The 18,526-nt window shown below is 40.1% G+C and overlaps 1 protein-coding gene across 7 annotated transcripts in view; it reads left to right on the forward strand.

Annotated features, from left to right (window-relative positions):
• Window positions 1-18,526, forward strand: part of SERGEF (secretion regulating guanine nucleotide exchange factor) — a 144,294-nt gene that overhangs the window by 65,262 nt on the left and 60,506 nt on the right. For 5 of the 7 annotated variants that reach the window (XR_007204385.1, XR_007204383.1, XR_007204384.1 and 2 more), the window contains one exon: window positions 16,205-16,241. The exons of 1 other annotated variant lie outside the window; for it this stretch is intronic. Coding sequence is in view for 2 of the 6 variants with exons in the window: in XM_048307762.1 (XP_048163719.1) it covers window positions 16,205-16,241 (37 nt within the window). In the remaining 4 variants the exon portion in view is untranslated. Of the gene's footprint in view, window positions 1-3,186; window positions 3,295-16,204; window positions 16,242-18,526 lie in introns of all 7 variants that reach the window. One more of the 7 variants, XR_007204386.1, reaches the window with a different exon arrangement.

The raw sequence follows: 18,526 nt of genomic DNA on the forward strand, positions 1-18,526 counted from the left end.
CTGAAAAGACCATTCATCAGCAGGAGCCCTAATTTGTGCTCACTGGGCAGTGAGCTGGCTATTCCTGATTTGTAACCATAAAATGTCAGCATTTTCTTAAACCAAAATACTACTACTAATAATAATAACAATAATAATGATGATGATGATATCCCTGTCTGCTTGATGGTGCAATTTTCTGCTACTTTGAGAGGGTGCTGGAGGGGGGTCCATCAACCAGAATTACCTTCTGCAATTGGATAAATATTTTTTTATTTTCGTGTATATATATATATATATACACATACACACACATACATACATTCATATATATTCTGCAGAACAGGCGTGTGTGCAGTCCTGTTCTGTGTTTTAGTGGCAGATAACTGAAGGGTGCCAATATTGTGCCTTGAAGAGGCTTGAGAAGCAAAAAAACAGCTGTTGATGTGGAAGTGAAGTGGGAAGTAATAATCTGTAATTAATCTAAAATTTATTAGGCTGATGAAATGGATGTCAGATTCAGCATTCCCTTCCCTCAGCTGCGGTACCTTCCTGTGGGAATGTGCAGATGCAGTAACTGGATGTCCCTCTCACCGTGGATAATAAACACATCCTGCTTTGTAAGTGAACCTGACAGAGTCTTATGCCTCAGTTTGGTGAAAGCTTTCACCCTCCCTGCTCTCTGTAGTTCACAAGGGCTTTAAAAATTCTTTTTGAATCAAGAGAGCCCCAGTTTTTGCTGCTGGCTACTGGTTTAATATTGCTGAATCCTAGAATAGGGCTCTGCATATTTTTATCTGAGGTTATCTGAGTGAGAGAATGAAGGTGACGTGAGGCGATGCAAGCGACATGCCAAACAATGAAGCTGTGCTTGGACAGCATCTGAATGGAAGCCAGGGAAATAATTTTAATGGATTGCCTTGCTACTCATTTTTCCCCCCTCCAAAAAAGTCTTTTGTTATCCAAGTATATTTTTAGTCTTCTTTTTCTGTCTGGTCAACTGTTCATTCATGTTTGTGTTGAATACATTGTTCCTTCAGTTTTCAAGAGACGATGCCTGTAGTGATGGAAACAATCTTCTTAATTGCTGAGGCTGAGGTGAATGTTACTGCCCTTCATCCTGACCTGAAAGAACCTTTTTTCTTCAGGCAGTCTCATGAACAATCCAGCCTTTTATGTTTGTTACCTTCCTTTTAGTCAAGATGGAGCCTGCGTAAAAAAGCATGTGAAAAATCTTTCCTTTAAAAATTATTTAGGAAGCAAAATCTTTGCGCTCTGTAAATCATAGTCTTATACTGAAATTATTCTTTTTAAAGGTGCAGCGTAATTTTGAGCTTGTTCTTATTTCTGTTTGTTTTAAAATTAGCAGTGCCTTCTGTTCTCAGGAAGGTCCGAAATAGAAACTTAGTTTCTAAGTATGGGCTTACGTATGTTCCTAATAATAATAAATTTAGGGTTATGCTAAATATGTTCCTCTGTATGGGTAAGTTAGCAGTAGTAGTCTGCTTTCTCTTGTATACAAGGTTGGTTGCTCTTTGGTGAGGAACTGAGGATAGGAAAAATGGGGAAACAGTATATGGGAAATTTTAAAAAGCCTGATAATTTTCCAAGGCAGGAGGGGAAAAGAGAAACTTTGCACTCCCCTTTACTTTCAGTCCCTGTTCCTTTTCTGTTTTAGGAGATCATTTTACCCTGGCAGACTACAGAGTAAAGTCCACCAGGAAAATCTGCAGAATATTTTATTGCCTTGTTTTCACTTACAAGTGATCTGAAACATCTTCACACACTGTTTGCTCATCTATTGGCTCTTTTTCCCCAGTAACTTATCTCAGTTGTTCTTTTACTTGTGGGTGAATGTAGGATGTCCTTTCTGTGCACACAGAAAGAAAAGAAAGCAGGAGACTGCAGGGGTGAAAAGAGGGGATGAATAGGAAAAGGAGAAGTAGTCCATGAGAAGGAGTGGGTATGACATTTGCAGATGGTTTGCTTCACCTCACACAAGCGATGTGAAGAATTCAGCAATGAATGAATGGCCAGAATCGTCCAACATGTATGACAAATGATGCTCAGCAGTTGAATTACAGAATATTTTGATCCTCTGAACTCAGGAATGGATTGCTTCCATCTCCAGCAGTAGTCCTGTGAAACACTCTTTGAGCAACTGGAGAGGTGCAAGTTCTTTAAAAAAAAAAAAAAAAAAGCTTTTCAGGCATTTAGTAAGAAAAATGGTTGCATGCTGTGTGCAAATATGACAAAGGTGTAAAGATTCAAAAAGATATGAAATGTAACAGACATTCCCTCACAGGTAAAAAGTCTTTTCTTGGATAATGTAACATAATCAAAATATTTTTCAGGTTGTATGATTCTAAAGGTATTATGGCTAACCAAACTTTCCCCTATCCAGTAAGTACCACAGTGTTTCAGCACTAGGTTGGAAAGGCAAGCTGCTTAAAACTACCATTCCAGGTTTTTTTGGCCAAGTAGTTGGGGATGAAGTGCTGCTTTGTACTTTGGAACACCTCAGATATTTTTGAGGTGAAATCTGCTACAGAAGATGATAATCCAATATATTGAAATAGTTGGAAAATCAGATATTGGTCTTTTTTTTTCCTGTCTGCAATGGTTAAATGTGTTTTCAGTAATTGGAAGCGATGGACTTCAATTGCCATTGTTATTTGAAATGGTAATAGCAGGGCAGCTGTGCTGTGCAGAGACCGCCACCATTAAGAGGATGTAGCTTTTATTTAGCGTGGATATTGGAGAGTCTGTGCAAAGAAGTAAATGTTTAACCCCATGTGCAATAATGGACTGGGAAGACAATGTGACCTCCAGCTCTCAAGTGTTCTGTGTCCAGGAATGGTGTGTTGGTCAGAGAATGCTCAAGTCAGAATGGCAATAACTTTGGTTACTGACAGACTCCAACACTCCTGATATTGGCCAGTGTGTAAACATCACATGTGGGCAGGAGAACACACAGTTCACCTCCTGCACAACACAACTTGAGCAGTAGTTCTTAACCTTTTTGCACATGATGACCTTCCTTGTGAGAGTAAATCACTTCTGAAGCTGATTGACTGAGAACTCAAGGCAGGTCAAGGTGGGTTTTTGTGTTATGCAGTGCTGCTTCAGTCTAATCAGGTTCCAGAATATCCAGGAAGGGGTTTCCTGTTGTTGTTATTCTTAGCTGGGCTGCATATTTTGTTTTAGGTTAAATGAGTTCACCAAATGTCTGGAAGATTCTGAAATAGGAAGGATTTCTGCCTCTTGATTTCCAGCTAAACAGTGATGCCACTTGGAATTACAAGTGCACAAGAGGTGGGTGTGTTTTGTAATTAGTGGTGAAGTCTGGTGGGCTGTTGACTTTAATATAACCTGCAGTACTTTTCATCTGTTGCAAAAATGCTGCTACTTTATTAAAAGATATTAGAACTCCATTTTTGAGAGTTTTTGTATTTTGTATTCTGTCAAGTGGCATAGACTGTTGTATCAGATGAAGCCAGAATTTTAAAACCGCATTATTATGTAACTAATATTTTACAAATTGGAAGGAAAACAGGTATTTTGAAGGGATTCCTAATCAGTATATTTCACAATGACTCTCTAGTAGTATTGAGGAATGTGTTCCTGTCTTCAGGGGTTATTTTAAAGCATCGATTCCTTTTTGTAATGAGAATATAGTACTGCTCATGAAATGCTATTTGAAAAATTGTCTTGTCTGTCTTGATGATTCCTGTGCGCTGTTACAGAGCCACCCTGTGAGAGCAACAGAAAAAATACGATTTAACAGTAGGAGGATAGGAGCCTGACTTCTGTGCATGTGGGAATGTTGTAATCTTTCTGAGCAGCAGGAAGACAGATGAATTAATGCAAGAAGTCACTGACAGTATCTCTGCCCTCCTCACCTTGGTTAGGTTAGCCAACTCCCTTCTAGTCTGTATCAAAGAACAAAATGCTCTCCTGATTAAGCCACGATGCAACAAAATATTTCAGTATGAAACCTTATGGAAAAGGTTGTGATTGCAATACGAATGTATGTGGTTACAATTTATTCAGGAAGAGTCAAATAGGTTCATAGGAGTGAAAGGGTCATTTTATATTAAAAGCTTCGTTACCTGTTTCTCAGTCATTAACAAGTTGGAAATAAGAGGTTATAAGGGGTATCCAGGAGGTGGGAAATCCTTTCCACTCCCCTGAAAAGAAGCAAAAGGCACTGGCTGCTGCCTGGCCTGTGATCTACTACAGCACAAAATGACCAGCTCCATTTAAGAGGGATAGGAAAACAGCTGTGATACTGAGGGTGAGTTTGCTGTCAGACAAATACAAGAGACTATACACTGTCAATACTAAAACATCTTAAATACGTCTGTTGGCAAAACCCTAGGAAGGCAAATTTTGTGTTAGTAGTATTTTCTATTTTGCATTTGGGGGAAAAAGCAGAAGTATCATAAAGGGATGAGATTCTCTTCTCCATACCAGGATTTTTTCAGCCTCTAGAGATAGAATTTTAAAAATCAAGGCTGAACCTTTTCCCTTCCATAATTTAAGGAGAGATGGCCCAAGTGCTGTATAGGTTGTTGATGTTAATAATTTTTTCCCAGAACGTCAGGTAAGTTTCAGAAGACTAGGTGGAAGACAATGCCCTGCCAGCATTTTAAAGGACCGAACAAAATGACTCAAATAATTTTAGGCCTGTCAGCCTGGTATTTGCCTTGGCTTAGTAATGGTGTGGCTGACATGAATTTTGATCAATAAAAGTTTAAAGGATGATGATATAGTTGCTTGCAGTGAGTGTGTGACTATGGAAAATACATCTTGTCAGTCTAATGTGATACCTACTTTTTATGAGATAAAAGCTTGATAAATGCGTCAGTGTCAAATGCAGACATAAGAAACTTGGATTTCTGTCAGGCAGTGTCCTGGACAGTGTATGGCATTCTGATCAGGAAATTTTAAAGATACACAATTATAATAACAAAAAAATGAAAAAGCCATAAAAAAATTATAAATTGGCTCTGAGAGGCCCTAGGAATATCACTGTAAATTGAAGTCTTTATCAAATATGTGTTTCTAGTGGAGTCACTGGTATTAAAAGATTACCTGGATTGTTTGCGTGCTTAGGACTAAACTAATCTAATTTCTTGGTTTTTGTGTTGCAGTTACACATTGAATGGATGTTTCTGGTGAACTGTGCACAGTGACACTATATAGTTCCCCTGAGAGGTTCCAACAAGTTTAGAATCTCTCTGTATATGTGAACAGTCTAAATGACTCTTTTTGGTATCCAGAAAGATTTACTGTGCTGTACCTGACCACAGTAAATTTTGTCTGTCTCAGTCTTGCCCATTTATCAAGCTTTATGAACTTCTTCTGGAGTTTTGATTCAAGAACTCTAAATGAATTCACATTGCAGAACCTTCGCTACCCATCCTGTTCCCTTTGTAGGAAATGAAGTGAGAGAAGTAAGGAAGGGGGTCAGTAGAACTGTTACTTTGGACTTCTAGAGGGCAGACATTGGCCTGTGTAGGAGCCTGGTTGACAGAGTGCCTTGGGAGGCAATCTTGAAGCGCAAGGAAGTCAGGAAGGCTGGACATTCTTTCATAAGGGAATCCTGAAGGCACAGGGACAGGCTGTCCCTTTGTGCTGAAGAATGAGCCGGTGATAGAAGACCAGCCTGGCTTAACAGGGAGCTTTGTCTGGAGCTCAGAGGGGGAAAAAAGGTGAGTTTATGACCTTTGGAAGAAGGGGCAGGCAGCTCAGGAGGACTATGGGAATGTCATGCAGGGAGAAAATTTGAAGGGCCAAAGGCCAACTAGAACTCAGTCTGGCTACTGCCAAAAAAGACAATAGAAAATTCTTTCTATAAATACATTGGCAACAGAAGGAGGGCTAAGGAGAATCTCCATCCTTTATTGGATGTGGGGGAAAACATGGTGGTAGAGGATGAGGAAAAGGCTGAGCTGAGTAATGCCTTCTCTGCCACAGTCTTTAGTAGTAATGCTAGTTTTTCTCTGGCCCCTGAGCTGAAAGACAGGGATGGGGAGCAGAATGAAGCCCCCATAATCTAAGGGGAAATGGTCAGTGACCATTTAGACACACACAAGTCTATGGGGCTGGGTGAGATCTGCCCAAGGGTACTGAGGGAGCTCATGGAAATGCTCACTGAGGCACTTTCCATCATTTATCAGCAGTCCTGGTGCACTGGGGAGGTTGGCAAATGTGATGCCGAGTAACAAGAGTGGCCAGAAGGAGGATCTGGGGAACTACAGGCCTGTCAGCCTGACTTTGGCACCTGGGAAGGTCATGGAGCTGATCATCCTGAGTGCCATCACGTGGAATGTACAGGACAACCAGGGAATCAGACCGGGGTTCATGAAAGGCTGGTCCTACTCAACCAACCTGATCTCCTCTGACAAGGTGACTTGCTTGGTGGGTGAGGAAGAGGCTGGGGTTGTCCACCAAGACTTTAGTAAAGCTTTTAACACTGTTTCCTGTAGTGTTCTCCTGGAGAAGTTGGCAGGCCATGGCAGCTGCACTCTTTGGTGGGTAAAAACTGGCTGGATGGTTGGGCCCGGAGAGTGGTGGGAATTGGGAGTTTAAATCCGGCTGGTGTCTGGTCACAAGTGGTGTTCCCCAGGGCCCAGTGTTGGGCCCAGTCCTGCTCAATATCTTGAGTGACGTTCTCAAACCTCTTTTTGAATCTAAATGATTCTGCGATTCTGTAATTCAGCTTTTTAATAAAAATGCCTTTTTATCAGCTATGTAGAGTCACTTCAGACTTTTTTTTTTCCTAATTCTTCTTTTGTGTCTAGCATTAGGGCTCGGTCTCTATTTGAGTACTTTCAGATGGTATTCTTATTTATTCAGAAGAGCTTTCCTATTAATTTTTGCATTGGAGTCTTAGCAAGCTTACATTTTATTTATTTCCAGCAAGCTTGCTTTAGGGAGCTGTGCTATTAGTAAGTGCTACAGAAACAGAGAATCCAACACTGAAGAGCAGAGTTACATGATACCCTAAAGACATAAGCACCATTTATTTGGAGAGGTAAGGGAGCGGACAGTCAGCAAAATTCATGGCTTGGTATTTTTGTACAAGGATACAGAAGCTGCATGCCTGCAGCTCTTCTGGAAAGTAAATGAACCAAGAAAATTCTGTCCTCAAGTTGAGGTAGTTGGTGTATGAAAAATGTTTTTGTTTTCCTCTGGTATTTATTTTGTCATATTTTAGGATAAGTTTTTAATGTGCTGGCATTTTTTTGGCTACGGGTTAAGTTGATAACATTTTTATTTTTATGTGCATGTTTGTGGGGGAGGGAGAGGTCAGTGAGTGTCATGCTGGAAATCAGGCAAAGATTTCCAGCCTTGAACAGCTGCTAGTCATCTTGAATAATATTTCCCAAAGGCATTGAGTTCAATAAGGGACGCTTCTAATGATATTACACAGTAGTAGTTCTGTACTTTAAATAACCTGCTCATTTCTTTCAAGTAACATAAAATGTTTTGGAAATTAAGTAGGTTTTTTTATTTCCTTCAATGACACTGTACTTATGTACTGCCAGTTTACACAAGCAGCAGTACTAAGGTCAGCAGGGCTAGCACAGAAATGAAAGCTCAATCCAATTTTGCATGAGAGCTTCCATGAACATTTAGTAGTTTCCCTGAAAATTAGTCTTCCCACATCCCAGGGCTGGAAGTTGAACCGAGATGTTTAACATTCTATCATAAATTTGGATTTACTGCTGGAAGAAGCAAGAAAAGCCTCTGCACTATAAAATAAGGGTAATATTCCAGAATGACATCATAAGTGGTATTATTTTGATAGTACTGCCAGGAGTTTTGGATGCAGTTATTTATGAAGGATAGCATGGGTGAAAAGCATGTGAAAGAAGAAAATACTGTAAGGATATGAAAAAAACCCCACATGCTAGAAAAGAAGGGTGAGCAAAGTCAGACCTGACATTGGTGGGGCCAGTTCCTTCTGGCCCTAAGGAACTGGCAGCCACAGCCATGCTACAGCACTTGCCTCCTTTAAGGGGGTGTTTTAGGGACACTGCCTCTTCACAGCATCCAATTAGAATACCCTGACAGTCAGTTGTTTGAGGGTATGAACTTTATAAGAAGTGCTATTTTTCTTTTGAGTTCTGAAAAAATGCCAGGCTTTGTGCTATTGTGTAATCCTGCAGGCTGTGTGTCCCGAGTTCACTGCAGTGTGTTTGTTGTGGAGAAGAATCGTAGCGACACGTCTTGCAGTAACAGCACAGTTAGGGGAGAGCTGAGTTCCTGAGCGAGCTCAGTGCCCATGATATGTATGTTTGGTTGCTCTCTGATTCTCCCCAGCTGCGCTGAATATTCCAGAAAAGATTCCAAATGCATTAAAAATGGTGGACTGCTTTGCCACAAGGAATTCTCTTGAAAAAGTTAAAACTGCAGTTACACATCCACAAAAGGATGTGGTTGTTTAAGTGGAATTAAATGTTTTGTTGCCAGATAATAACTTGCTGTCATGACTTTTATTCTAAGCCTATAAAGTGATTGATAATGATATATATTTTGACAGAATGTTTGTCTAATCATTGTTTAACAGAACCATTTCATTAATTTCAGAGTACTAGAAATTAGCACATTCAGATAGATAATGATGACATTTATATGCTAGAGTGAACTTTTGTCTTTTTGTTGTTTTCATGTACAGTAGCATAGAAGAAAAGACAGATACCAAGTGGGTTTTTTGCATGCTACAAGCTGCAATTCTTGACCTGAAAACATCAGAATAATCTGATCATAAGGATGTGTGTGTTGATGGTAGAGACAAATCAGTGTATAAGGAGGTTTTGAAACTTTGCATTTCTGTGGTCTTGGTTTCTTTAATTTCTTATGTCAAAATGGTGTTTGTGGCCTCAAATAAAGAGCAAACCAGTTGTAACCCCCAAAGCCAACCCAAGTAGATTGTAAGGTACTCATCTTAGTGCCTTGCATTCATCTTAGGAGAGAGTGGCACTGAGACTGCAAGGAGCTGGGAATTGTGCATGAAACAATCTAAATCAGAGTAATTTTGAGACAAATGGTGAAGAAGTTCCCTTGGGTAAAACTGTGCATTTGCTGAAGACCCCATTCCTCTAGCTCATATCTGGATGTCTGTAATGTTAGTGAGGATTTTGGCCTTGTGGGATTTTCTCTGCACAGTCATAGGTTTAGGAGTACATACACATTAACAGGGCTGCTGTGATGAATGATTTCTGTATCAATCAGAAGGGATACTTTAGTCTTAATTTTCACAATATAATGAAGACTGAATGGAGAGCTTGTTACAGGAAACAAGCTGAAATTGAATGACCATGACTTGGTTAGTTACAAAAATGATGAAGGGACAGACAAAAAATGGTTTGTGGCTGAGGTCTTGATTACAAAAATGGAGAATTTTGATGGACCCATGAGGCTGAGGGATGTGAAAGTGGCAGAGCTTGATTTTCCTGGAATGAAAGATGCTAATGCTTTCAGACCCCCAAGGAAGGAAGAGAACTGCCTGAAGAAGGATACAAGAACTAATTGGAAAATCTTCAGGCAAGAGAGAAGAGCCAGCTGACCTTGCTGACTTGTAAAGACTTTTATCACACTTGTTCTGGCTACATTCTTGTCATTCTACTAAAACCTAATCCCAGTGAGTGTTCTTACTGAGGTCTCAGCAGCTTTTGTATTGTTCTGGAGTCATCTAAAGATGAGGTTTCTTTCATTGGTGGACACTGATCTTACTTTTACTTACTTTTACTGTTGATGTCCTCAGTCTTTCCATCCTCAGCATAAGGCAAACAGTCCATATTTAATTTTTTCAGTGTGACCAGTTTTTCAGTGTGACCTCACTTGCCTTCAGGTAGACTTAGGAGGTGCATGTGGGTTGCTGTGATGTAAATCTTCCATGAAAATGTTGACTGCTTTAACAAGTAGCTTTTCTTTCTTCTTTTATTTTCATTTCCTGTGCCTGATCACTAATGACAGGGTTTTGGGGTTGTGGTGTTTCCTGTCTGATACTAAAAGATTAGTTGCTTTTTGGTATGTGGTTTTATTTTGGCTGTTTGGGGGGGTTTTGTGCATGTGTGGGTGGGCTTTTTTTGTTTGTGAGGGTTTTTTTCTTATTGGTGGTTGGGTTTTTATGTTGTTGCTGTTTGTGGGGTTTTTTTTTTTTCTTTGTACTAAACAAATGTTTCCATCTCATGCAAGCAGTTGAGACCCAAGGTGTACCAACTGAATCACAGAAATGCGGCTGCATCCTGATAGCCACAAGAAGGCATTCCTGGAGATGTGGTGCTCAGTCAGTGGAGAGCAGAGCAATTTCTCATGTGATTAGTGTCACAGAGAGGGAATGTGTGCAGAGACATACATACATATGTCACACGTGGCATGGAGGGTGTAAAGGCAAGCTCTTGGTGTGGCCAGCTGGCTTTTTGGTGACTGTAAGACAGTTGGCAGGGCAGGATATTGAATGATGGAAGATGGGGCTCTGAAAACAGTGGGTGGAGAAGCAAGGGAAATGCTGCATGGGGGAAAAGCATTCTGTGTCTTGTGCTACAAGTGATGCAGGCTTGGAATTACTTTTTGGCATGGAGGGCATGGATCATAACTCTGGAAGGTACAGAGAGCTATAAAATCTTTCTTTGAAAGCTTACTGCATCCTAGCAATGTCTTAATGCTTCCTCTCTTCCTCCATTCTTGCAAAGGTCCACTTACATGGCACATTAGCTTTTGGTCAGGTGTGTTTTGAGAAGGAATGTTTTCTTCCAGACCTTAGTACATGGGCTCAGTTCAAATTCCTCTGAATTTTCTTGTTGTAGTGGAAAGTGAAACTACATAGAAACTAAAAAGCCAATCACACAACTACAGAAAAATCTGCCTTAAGCAGAAAAGAAGATTATTAGATTAATGGAAAATGTCTTGTGAACTATGGGACACTGGGCCTCTTTTCACCTGCTGCAGCCAGCAGCTAGGAACATGTTCTGCATTAAACTGAACTTAGTCTTGTGCTCGCCAAGGAATGTGACTAGGTTAGCAAGCTGCTTTCTTATCAATCAGGATTCAAATGATCCAGAGGAGGAACACAGAGTTCCTAGTAAAGGATCATTGGAAGCAGGACAGCTTTGCTAATTAGCTTCCTTTTACTTTATTTTTACACATCAATAGAATTCTGCATACAAATGTAGTTGCGCTGAGTGTGTCAAACAGTACAAATTGTAGTTATACACATTAATCAAGGACATGGAAGAACAGCTCCAGGAGAGAAGATTCCTGTCTTACGTAAGCTTTGATCTGCAGTCTCTCGGTCACCTCTTCTCCTTCCATTAGGACTTCTGATCTCAGGAGGAATAAAATTTGCCATCTTCTGGCCCTGGCAATTTCCTTACAGTGAAATTTGTCAAAAGACATGAAACACCATCGCTAAAGTCCTGGATAAAAGTACTTATGTGCCCACCCTTTCAAAGGTTTCTTTCCCTTGGCCCCCTGCCCTCTCTCACCCAGAAAATGCTTTGTTGCAATTAGAAAGACAGAAACTAGAATCTGTGTGCAACTTCAGCATCATATCTTCATTCATCCTTAAAAATCTTCTTTGTACATCATGCTCTCATCTCTAAGAAGTGATGGAAGCCTCCACAGCCTTTCATGTTTTTGAGAAATAATTGGACTGAAGGGAATTGACATGCATTTATAGGGTGGTGAAACAAAAATAAATGGCATTGAGGTATTTTTGTTGTTCTAGCTAAACACCCTGATGTTGGGATGCTTGTGATTTTTCATTCGCAATCCCTCTTGTGAGTCCAGCTCCCTGTGCCTCTTCCTTGCACCCTCTCCTGTACTGTCCCTTCCCCTCTGCTGCAGTGGGAGGTTGACTTTGCCTGCAGTTCTGATTCCATCTGTTTCCTGGTGGGTTGCACAACAGATCCTCAGTCAAAGCCCTGGGGTTACAGAAAGAAAAGAAAGAACAGCCTCGTGGTCATGGTACTAGCCTGAAACTGGGATTTTTATACACTTTGTCAGACTTGTTTTATTACAGTGCTCAGAAATCCCTTAGGGGATGGTTGACAAAAGGTATTTTTGTCTCTTAATTACCTTTTGAAATCCAAGGGAGATTGTGTATCTAAATATCCACAGGAGTCTTGTCCTGTATATGTTTGTTTGCTGTCTGCAGAGGTGAGATCTCTATCCCAGACAGAAAAGGTGGTGCTCTGTCTGAACTTTCTTCCCTGATAAACATCTTCTTTAGTAGATAACATCCTCTTCCCAATATGCGTACATATATTGTCTTTTATATGTATACACATACGTATATGTGGGAATGCTTATGTAACACGTACTAAACGGCATTTTACTTCTTCATGTAGTGCTTTTAAGATAGAAAAATATTTTAATCTTAAGTGAAATATTTTCTCTATTTTGCATGACCCGCTGGTTTTACATTCAGTCAATTAATTTTTGTTAGGAGTGGGCCGTAAGCATATAGGTAGGCTGCAGAAAGATGTTGGTGTTTTGCCCAGAGTTCGTGGTTGCTGTGCTAAGGTCTTTCCTCACCATCCTTGCAGCTTATGTCTGTGATTATGCTATTTATCATACTATTTATGATTAATAAAATGCTGGTCGCTTGGCTGCTTATACCACGCGTGTTAAATCTGGATGGATGGATGGATCCGAACCACAGCCACTGCTAGGTAGAAAACAGCTTGCTAGCACACAATTTAAGGGAGGAAACAAACAATCTATGTATGGTTGAAAGAGCAGAGATAATAAGGTAAGTAAGTTCTGGGTGAGATGGTCCCTAAGCATTCTTTGCCTGCCTTATAGACATTTGTCAAGTGCTTTGAGATCATTTATATAGAGATCACAATATCCTTCACAACTCTTCTCAAATTTCCCTCCAAACTGAGAACTTTAGTGTGAATTGTGTTCTGTGCAGGGGTCGTGTTTCTTAAGCTCACAGAATGCTTTGCTCAGTAACAGTCTCTCTGCTTTGTCATTAAGATTAGTGATTTTTTTTTTCAATTAAAACGTAATGTAAAATTATTGCCCAATTAGAAGGCATTACTGTGTGTTTATAAGCATCCCTGAATGTACTTACCCATTGGAAGCATGCAGATGTCTGTTGGAATTTAATTTCTCTGCAGCACAGTGGGGGTGGGGACAGAAGAGAAGTAGCCAGAAAATTATAGTTGCTGCAGTAAATACCAGGCTTCTCCCAGTGACCTGCACTGACTGCAGAGCTTATTACATCTAATGTAAGCATAAAACATCTGTTCAGCAGTGCTGTTCTCTGGCTGGTCTGTATTTGTACCAGCAAATCAATTATTCTTGGCTGATTGTTGCCTGTTGTGGGAAGTCACGGAGAAAAGGGGGTGCCACATTTTAAAGTTTATTGTAAGAAAAATGTTGTGAAATACCTGCAAGGCTTCAATGTACATTAAGCAGTGGCAACCTTGCTTCACCTCTATGGTGTGGTCCCCCTGAGCTCCAGAGGCATAGGTGTGCAGGCCAGCAGGAATCCTGTGGGTGGATGGTATAGCCTGTAGCAAGGAGCATAGATGATGAACAAGGTGTTCCAGGAAGCTAAATTTAGAGTCCTGTAAGGATGTTTTTTTTATTTGGGGGTTCCTACAAAGTCAGTCTGTGTTGTCAGGTGGTGACACCCTGTGATAAGGCAGAGGTGTGGTGAACCTTGTGCTCTAAATCAAGCAAATTCTACTTTGGAGCACAGAAATGCTGCTGGTACCCGGCGTGTGCTGTCCTTGCTCTGGGCTGTCGAGGGTGAATCCACAACACTGCCTTCAGCAACTTGTGATTTTGCTTGGTTTCTGTTGTTGTTAGCAAAGCTGGCACTTCACTGAGGTGGCTTTTACCCCCCACAGAAGAGGTGTTTGTGTGCTTTGCAGCTTATACCCCATCAAGCCCAGAGCTGCAACGCATTGGCCATGAGTGGCTCCCATGGGGGCAACTCCCCAGCACTGGCCAGTTTGTGTAACACAGCCATTCCTGGTCTGGTTTGATTGACTCCCTCACACCCTGATAGCTGGCTAGTGGGAGGCTCTGAACAGTGGCCAGGGTAACAGCTACATGTGCAAAGCTGTTTGAGATTGCCAGCGTTCTTTTATCTGGTTTGCAGGCTCTGTACCTTGCTGCTATTGGATGTAGGAAAAAAAGTGCTGCTTTGTTGGGGGAGGTTTTTTACAATCTAAATAACACCTTGTTCGTGTGGGGCTTTTTTTTTTTTTTTTCCCTTTTTTTAATGTAGTGTTTCTGGAGTGGGTCCTGGCAGTGTCAGCCACCAGCCCGAGCAGTTCTTTTGTGCCGATGCTTTTGAATCTCTGCCTATGTCAGTGTATTTCCTAGGGAATTAGCCAAGGTTATTCACACCTCAGATAACATTTATTCTATTAGCAGCAACTTCAGTGCATCCAATTTTCAGCATTTGGTGAAGAAGAGAATTCTGCTTTTTTGCTAGAAAGCCTTTGCATGTGTTTTCATGTGTGGATCTTGTTTCCATGGCATCAGCTTATCATCTTGAGAAGCACAGGTGGGAGCGTTAGCCAGTAAATGGGCATTAGGAGTCAGCCGTGCTCCTGTGTAGGGCTAGTTCTTGTGGTGAGGATAGTGCTGTGGGGTATGGCAGTGATTGATGTATTTTAATGGTTGGGACTTGGAGCTTTTCCTGTCTGCGGTATTGTGGAATAAAAGACTTGATGCAATCCTGCTAGTGCTCTTGCACAGGCATTGCTTTTCCTGCTGCTTTGTCTTGATTTTTCTGAAGATGAGCCCATGCTGGATTGTGAATTATTTTTCTTGCCCTGTTTTCCCAAATGCTTTAACGTGTTGTCTCAGCACCCCTGCCCTAAGGAATCTTTCTTTTCTTCCTTGCCATTGTTGTGTTGGGATGGCTTTGCCCAAATGTTTTCATGTAGCGGTTGTGACATGGGTGGATTGTGAGCAGTACTGATTGTGGTGTTCATTTGTAACATGAGTGCTCAAGCTACTCAGTGTGTCAGTCTTGGGTGTCTCTTCACCAGTAAATACTCAAGCACAGTGAGCTGAGCACGAGGTCTGTTTTATTAACTTCTATGTGTTTATGTTCTGTAGACATGGAGGTGATTATAGCTGTTTCTCTGGCTGTAAAAGCTACAAAGCTATGCATGCACAGAACCATATAAACTTTTGATGGTATGGACTTCTATTTTTTAATATAATTGAGCATATAGTCCTGTATTATATTTTGCCATTGCAAATATACTTTAAGAAGAATGTACTTATTAATTTTCTCCAGCTCAGTAGTAGGTATAATGAGCAAGTAGTTGCAAGACAGTGAACCGGATACAGGATTTTGAGGGGGTTGCTTTTATTTAAATTAAAAACTTGAGGACACTCAGCAGAGTAACCTTGTGTGAAGTGAAGTCTTACATCAGCCAATTATGCCAGTGGTGGTGACCTTGCAAAAAGAATTCTGTGGGAGAGACAAACCCTTGCAGTAGGACAGGGGCCTGCTCTTGGTGCTTGTATTATCATTGTTGGTGGAGAATGTACAAAAACTCAATACATTAAAGCAACTTAAACATCAGACATGTTCACAGCAGCTGCAAAGAAGGATGAAAAATACGCTGACTATAAGTGTGCTTTCAAAAGAAATTTGTAACTGATTTCCATCATTAATGAGCTAAAGAAAGGGTTGAATCCTAGGGTAGTTTTTCTCCGTTCTAGGCAAATGACCGTGGGGATCATATCATATCAGGTTTAGCACACTGAGCCTGTATACTTTGAGCAGTTCTTCATCTGGAAAAACAGTAGAGATACGAGATATGGAGATCTGCATTACCCTTTTGATTCCCAGCTATCTCTGTATGGCTTAATCTGTGTTTGCTCTGTGCCTCTTGTTGGATCCAGTGGGTGTTGTCAAGGGTGTGATGTTTTTGCGGAATCGTGGCCAGTCTTGCTTGAAAGGAGTGAAATGTCACTGGTGACTGCATTTTGAAAAGAAAATACCTCTTTATTAAAAAATCAAACAAACATGCACCCCTGCCACTGAGCCCCTAAGTGAGGCTACAAATGAAATTCCATTTAAGAGTGAGAGTGCTTCAACCTTGATTTTGCATCCTACAAACTGTAGTTGTTTGTTTCAGGTTAATTTTTAATTTCCTGTCATAATTGTGACTGTCTTCCTACTGGCAAGCAGGTTCTTATTTAGTCATTCATATTTCTTTTTCAGATCGCATGTGGTTCAGAGCATAATCTGGCAATAGTTGGTAAGTAGCTTAATTTTATAACAAATCCTCTCACCTTTTTTTCGTTTTTAGTAGCACAAGATGAAAGAAAAACGTGCACATCAAACATACTGAATGATTACAGGCATTGTATGCAGCTGAAAGAAGGAAAGAGACATATGGATGTAGAGGAAAAAGAAGAAAAGAAACTGGTGACAATAGGTGGTGATGATGAAAATGTGGCCTTGTAGACCAGCCCCTGTAAGGAGAGAGGGGTTGATGGATGTAACAGGAAAATACATTTGCAAAGTGCTACAGCCTGTTTTAGATTGGAGTCATTGCAACAATTCAGGCTGTAGATTCAGAATAGCATCTGAGCTTGACGCTGGTCAAAAGCATCTTTGTTTAACAAGATGGAAATTATTAACATGGAAATTATTGGTGAAAAAAAGTCCTGGGTCTCTTGTTGTTCAAAGCTTGGAAATTCTTCAAAATGTCAGTCAGTGGTAGACAGGTTCTTTAGTGCATTTTAGCATAATGCAGCTGTTGTAATAATGATGGAAGCACTAGGAAGCTAATGTCGGTGGAGAAATTGAATTTTGTGTCCTAATTCCAGGAACAATCAGATTCTTGCTTTCATGTGATGAGTTGATAACTGAAGTTTGATACATGATTGCTATTATTATATAATTACTTGTTTAGGAACATTTTTAACTGTAGATTTTTAAGTGCTTTATAAAGGAGGTCAGCATAATTATCCCCATTAATAGACAGGGCAAGACAGATGAAGAAAGGAATTCTATGCTAATGAGAGCTGGAAATGAAACAGCACTCCATCCACATGGATGTTTTTGATTGCTGTGACTGATGTGTTGAGATGTCAGGTAAAGAATTTCCTTAATTTTCTAAAGTGTGGTTTGACAGAGGTAGAGAAAAGCAGCTATTTGGTATTCAACCTGCTTTCCATGCTCTAATTTTTTAGGTTTTGTTAAGAGGTCATAAAGGTGGCAGTTTCTGTATTTCCATATCTGCTGTAGTGTTTTTTCTAATTATCTTGCTCCAGTTAAACCTTGTAGTGAATTTGTTAACTTCTATTAAATTTATGGCTGGATTTAAGAAAAGATTTTTCCCTTTGCCTTCTCCCTGCTTGTTCAGTGTCACATGCCTGTATTAATTGTCAGGCTGGTGCTTCTGAATGTCGACTGAAGAGCAGTCTTGTTTCTTGCTGAATTGATGAAGTAAAAGTGTACTGCTGGCAGATTCATCCAGTGTGCATGAAAGCAAAGCACTGAGTTTGAACAACCTCTCTGCTTATGTCCTTTTAAGCTTTCTGCCTTCTAGGCAGAAATCTCTGGAAAAAAAATGGGTGGGAGAAAGAAATTCTAGAAGAAAGTTACAATAAACGAAGAACTTTGCATATGTAAAGAACGTCATGTGCCTATCTAAGCTGTGTACTACACTCACTGAATTCAATGGGGAAATTATTAGTGCTGGAAGCCAGTCAATTTTATTTTAAGGACAACAGAAATGTGATGTTGCAAATTTTTTTGAACTAAAGAACTACAATACAATTTTCCCTGAATTGAATTTTCGCATATGCTTTTAAGAGGTTGACTTTTTAGAATATTCTGTGGTAGGATTTCTCTGATCACTGGTCACTCTTGGTTCAAAGCTGTCAGCCGTTATAGTCCTTAACGGATACCACACGGATTTCCATGAATGTGTCTTGTTGATTGTACAATTTTCGAATAACTTATCATTCAAGCAGAGTTCATTTATAGCAACTATGTCAGCCACATCTTTCTTAATTAGTAAATGCTTGAGTGATTGACTTTTAAACTGAAATAATTCAAGTTCAGTGTGACAGGTAAACTGAAAAGCCTTTAACAGTATAATATTCAAGTCACTATTTCTGGTTGTATATACAAATGTGCTTGTGCTTTTTTTGTTGCATCATCTTTTAAATAGAAACATTTTTAGGACGGAGAGGCTGGATTTATGATTCATTCCACAAATGCTGAAGTAGTGTTCCAATCATCTTGCTGGTGATACAAGCTGTTTGATTTGTAAGGCTAGCAAGCAGTTAGGTTTTTTCATGTTCCTTTATATAGTCTGCATCCATTTGTACGGTTCAGTTATTTGAATTATCTTCCCTTGCTTTCTTCTACTGAAGTCAGTACAAAATCTGTCTGTTCTCTTCACTGTGATGGCATTTACTCCTTTTTTGTGGCTATATTGGTAATATTTCAGTTTTCATTTGATGGTGAGGTAAATATTTGATATAAAGGCGAATGAGAGCCGGGTTGTCTTGAAATGTGCCTGCTTTT

This window comes from Corvus hawaiiensis, chromosome 6 (genome assembly GCF_020740725.1).
Source record: "Corvus hawaiiensis isolate bCorHaw1 chromosome 6, bCorHaw1.pri.cur, whole genome shotgun sequence".
NCBI classification, from domain to species: Eukaryota; Metazoa; Chordata; class Aves; order Passeriformes; family Corvidae; genus Corvus; species Corvus hawaiiensis.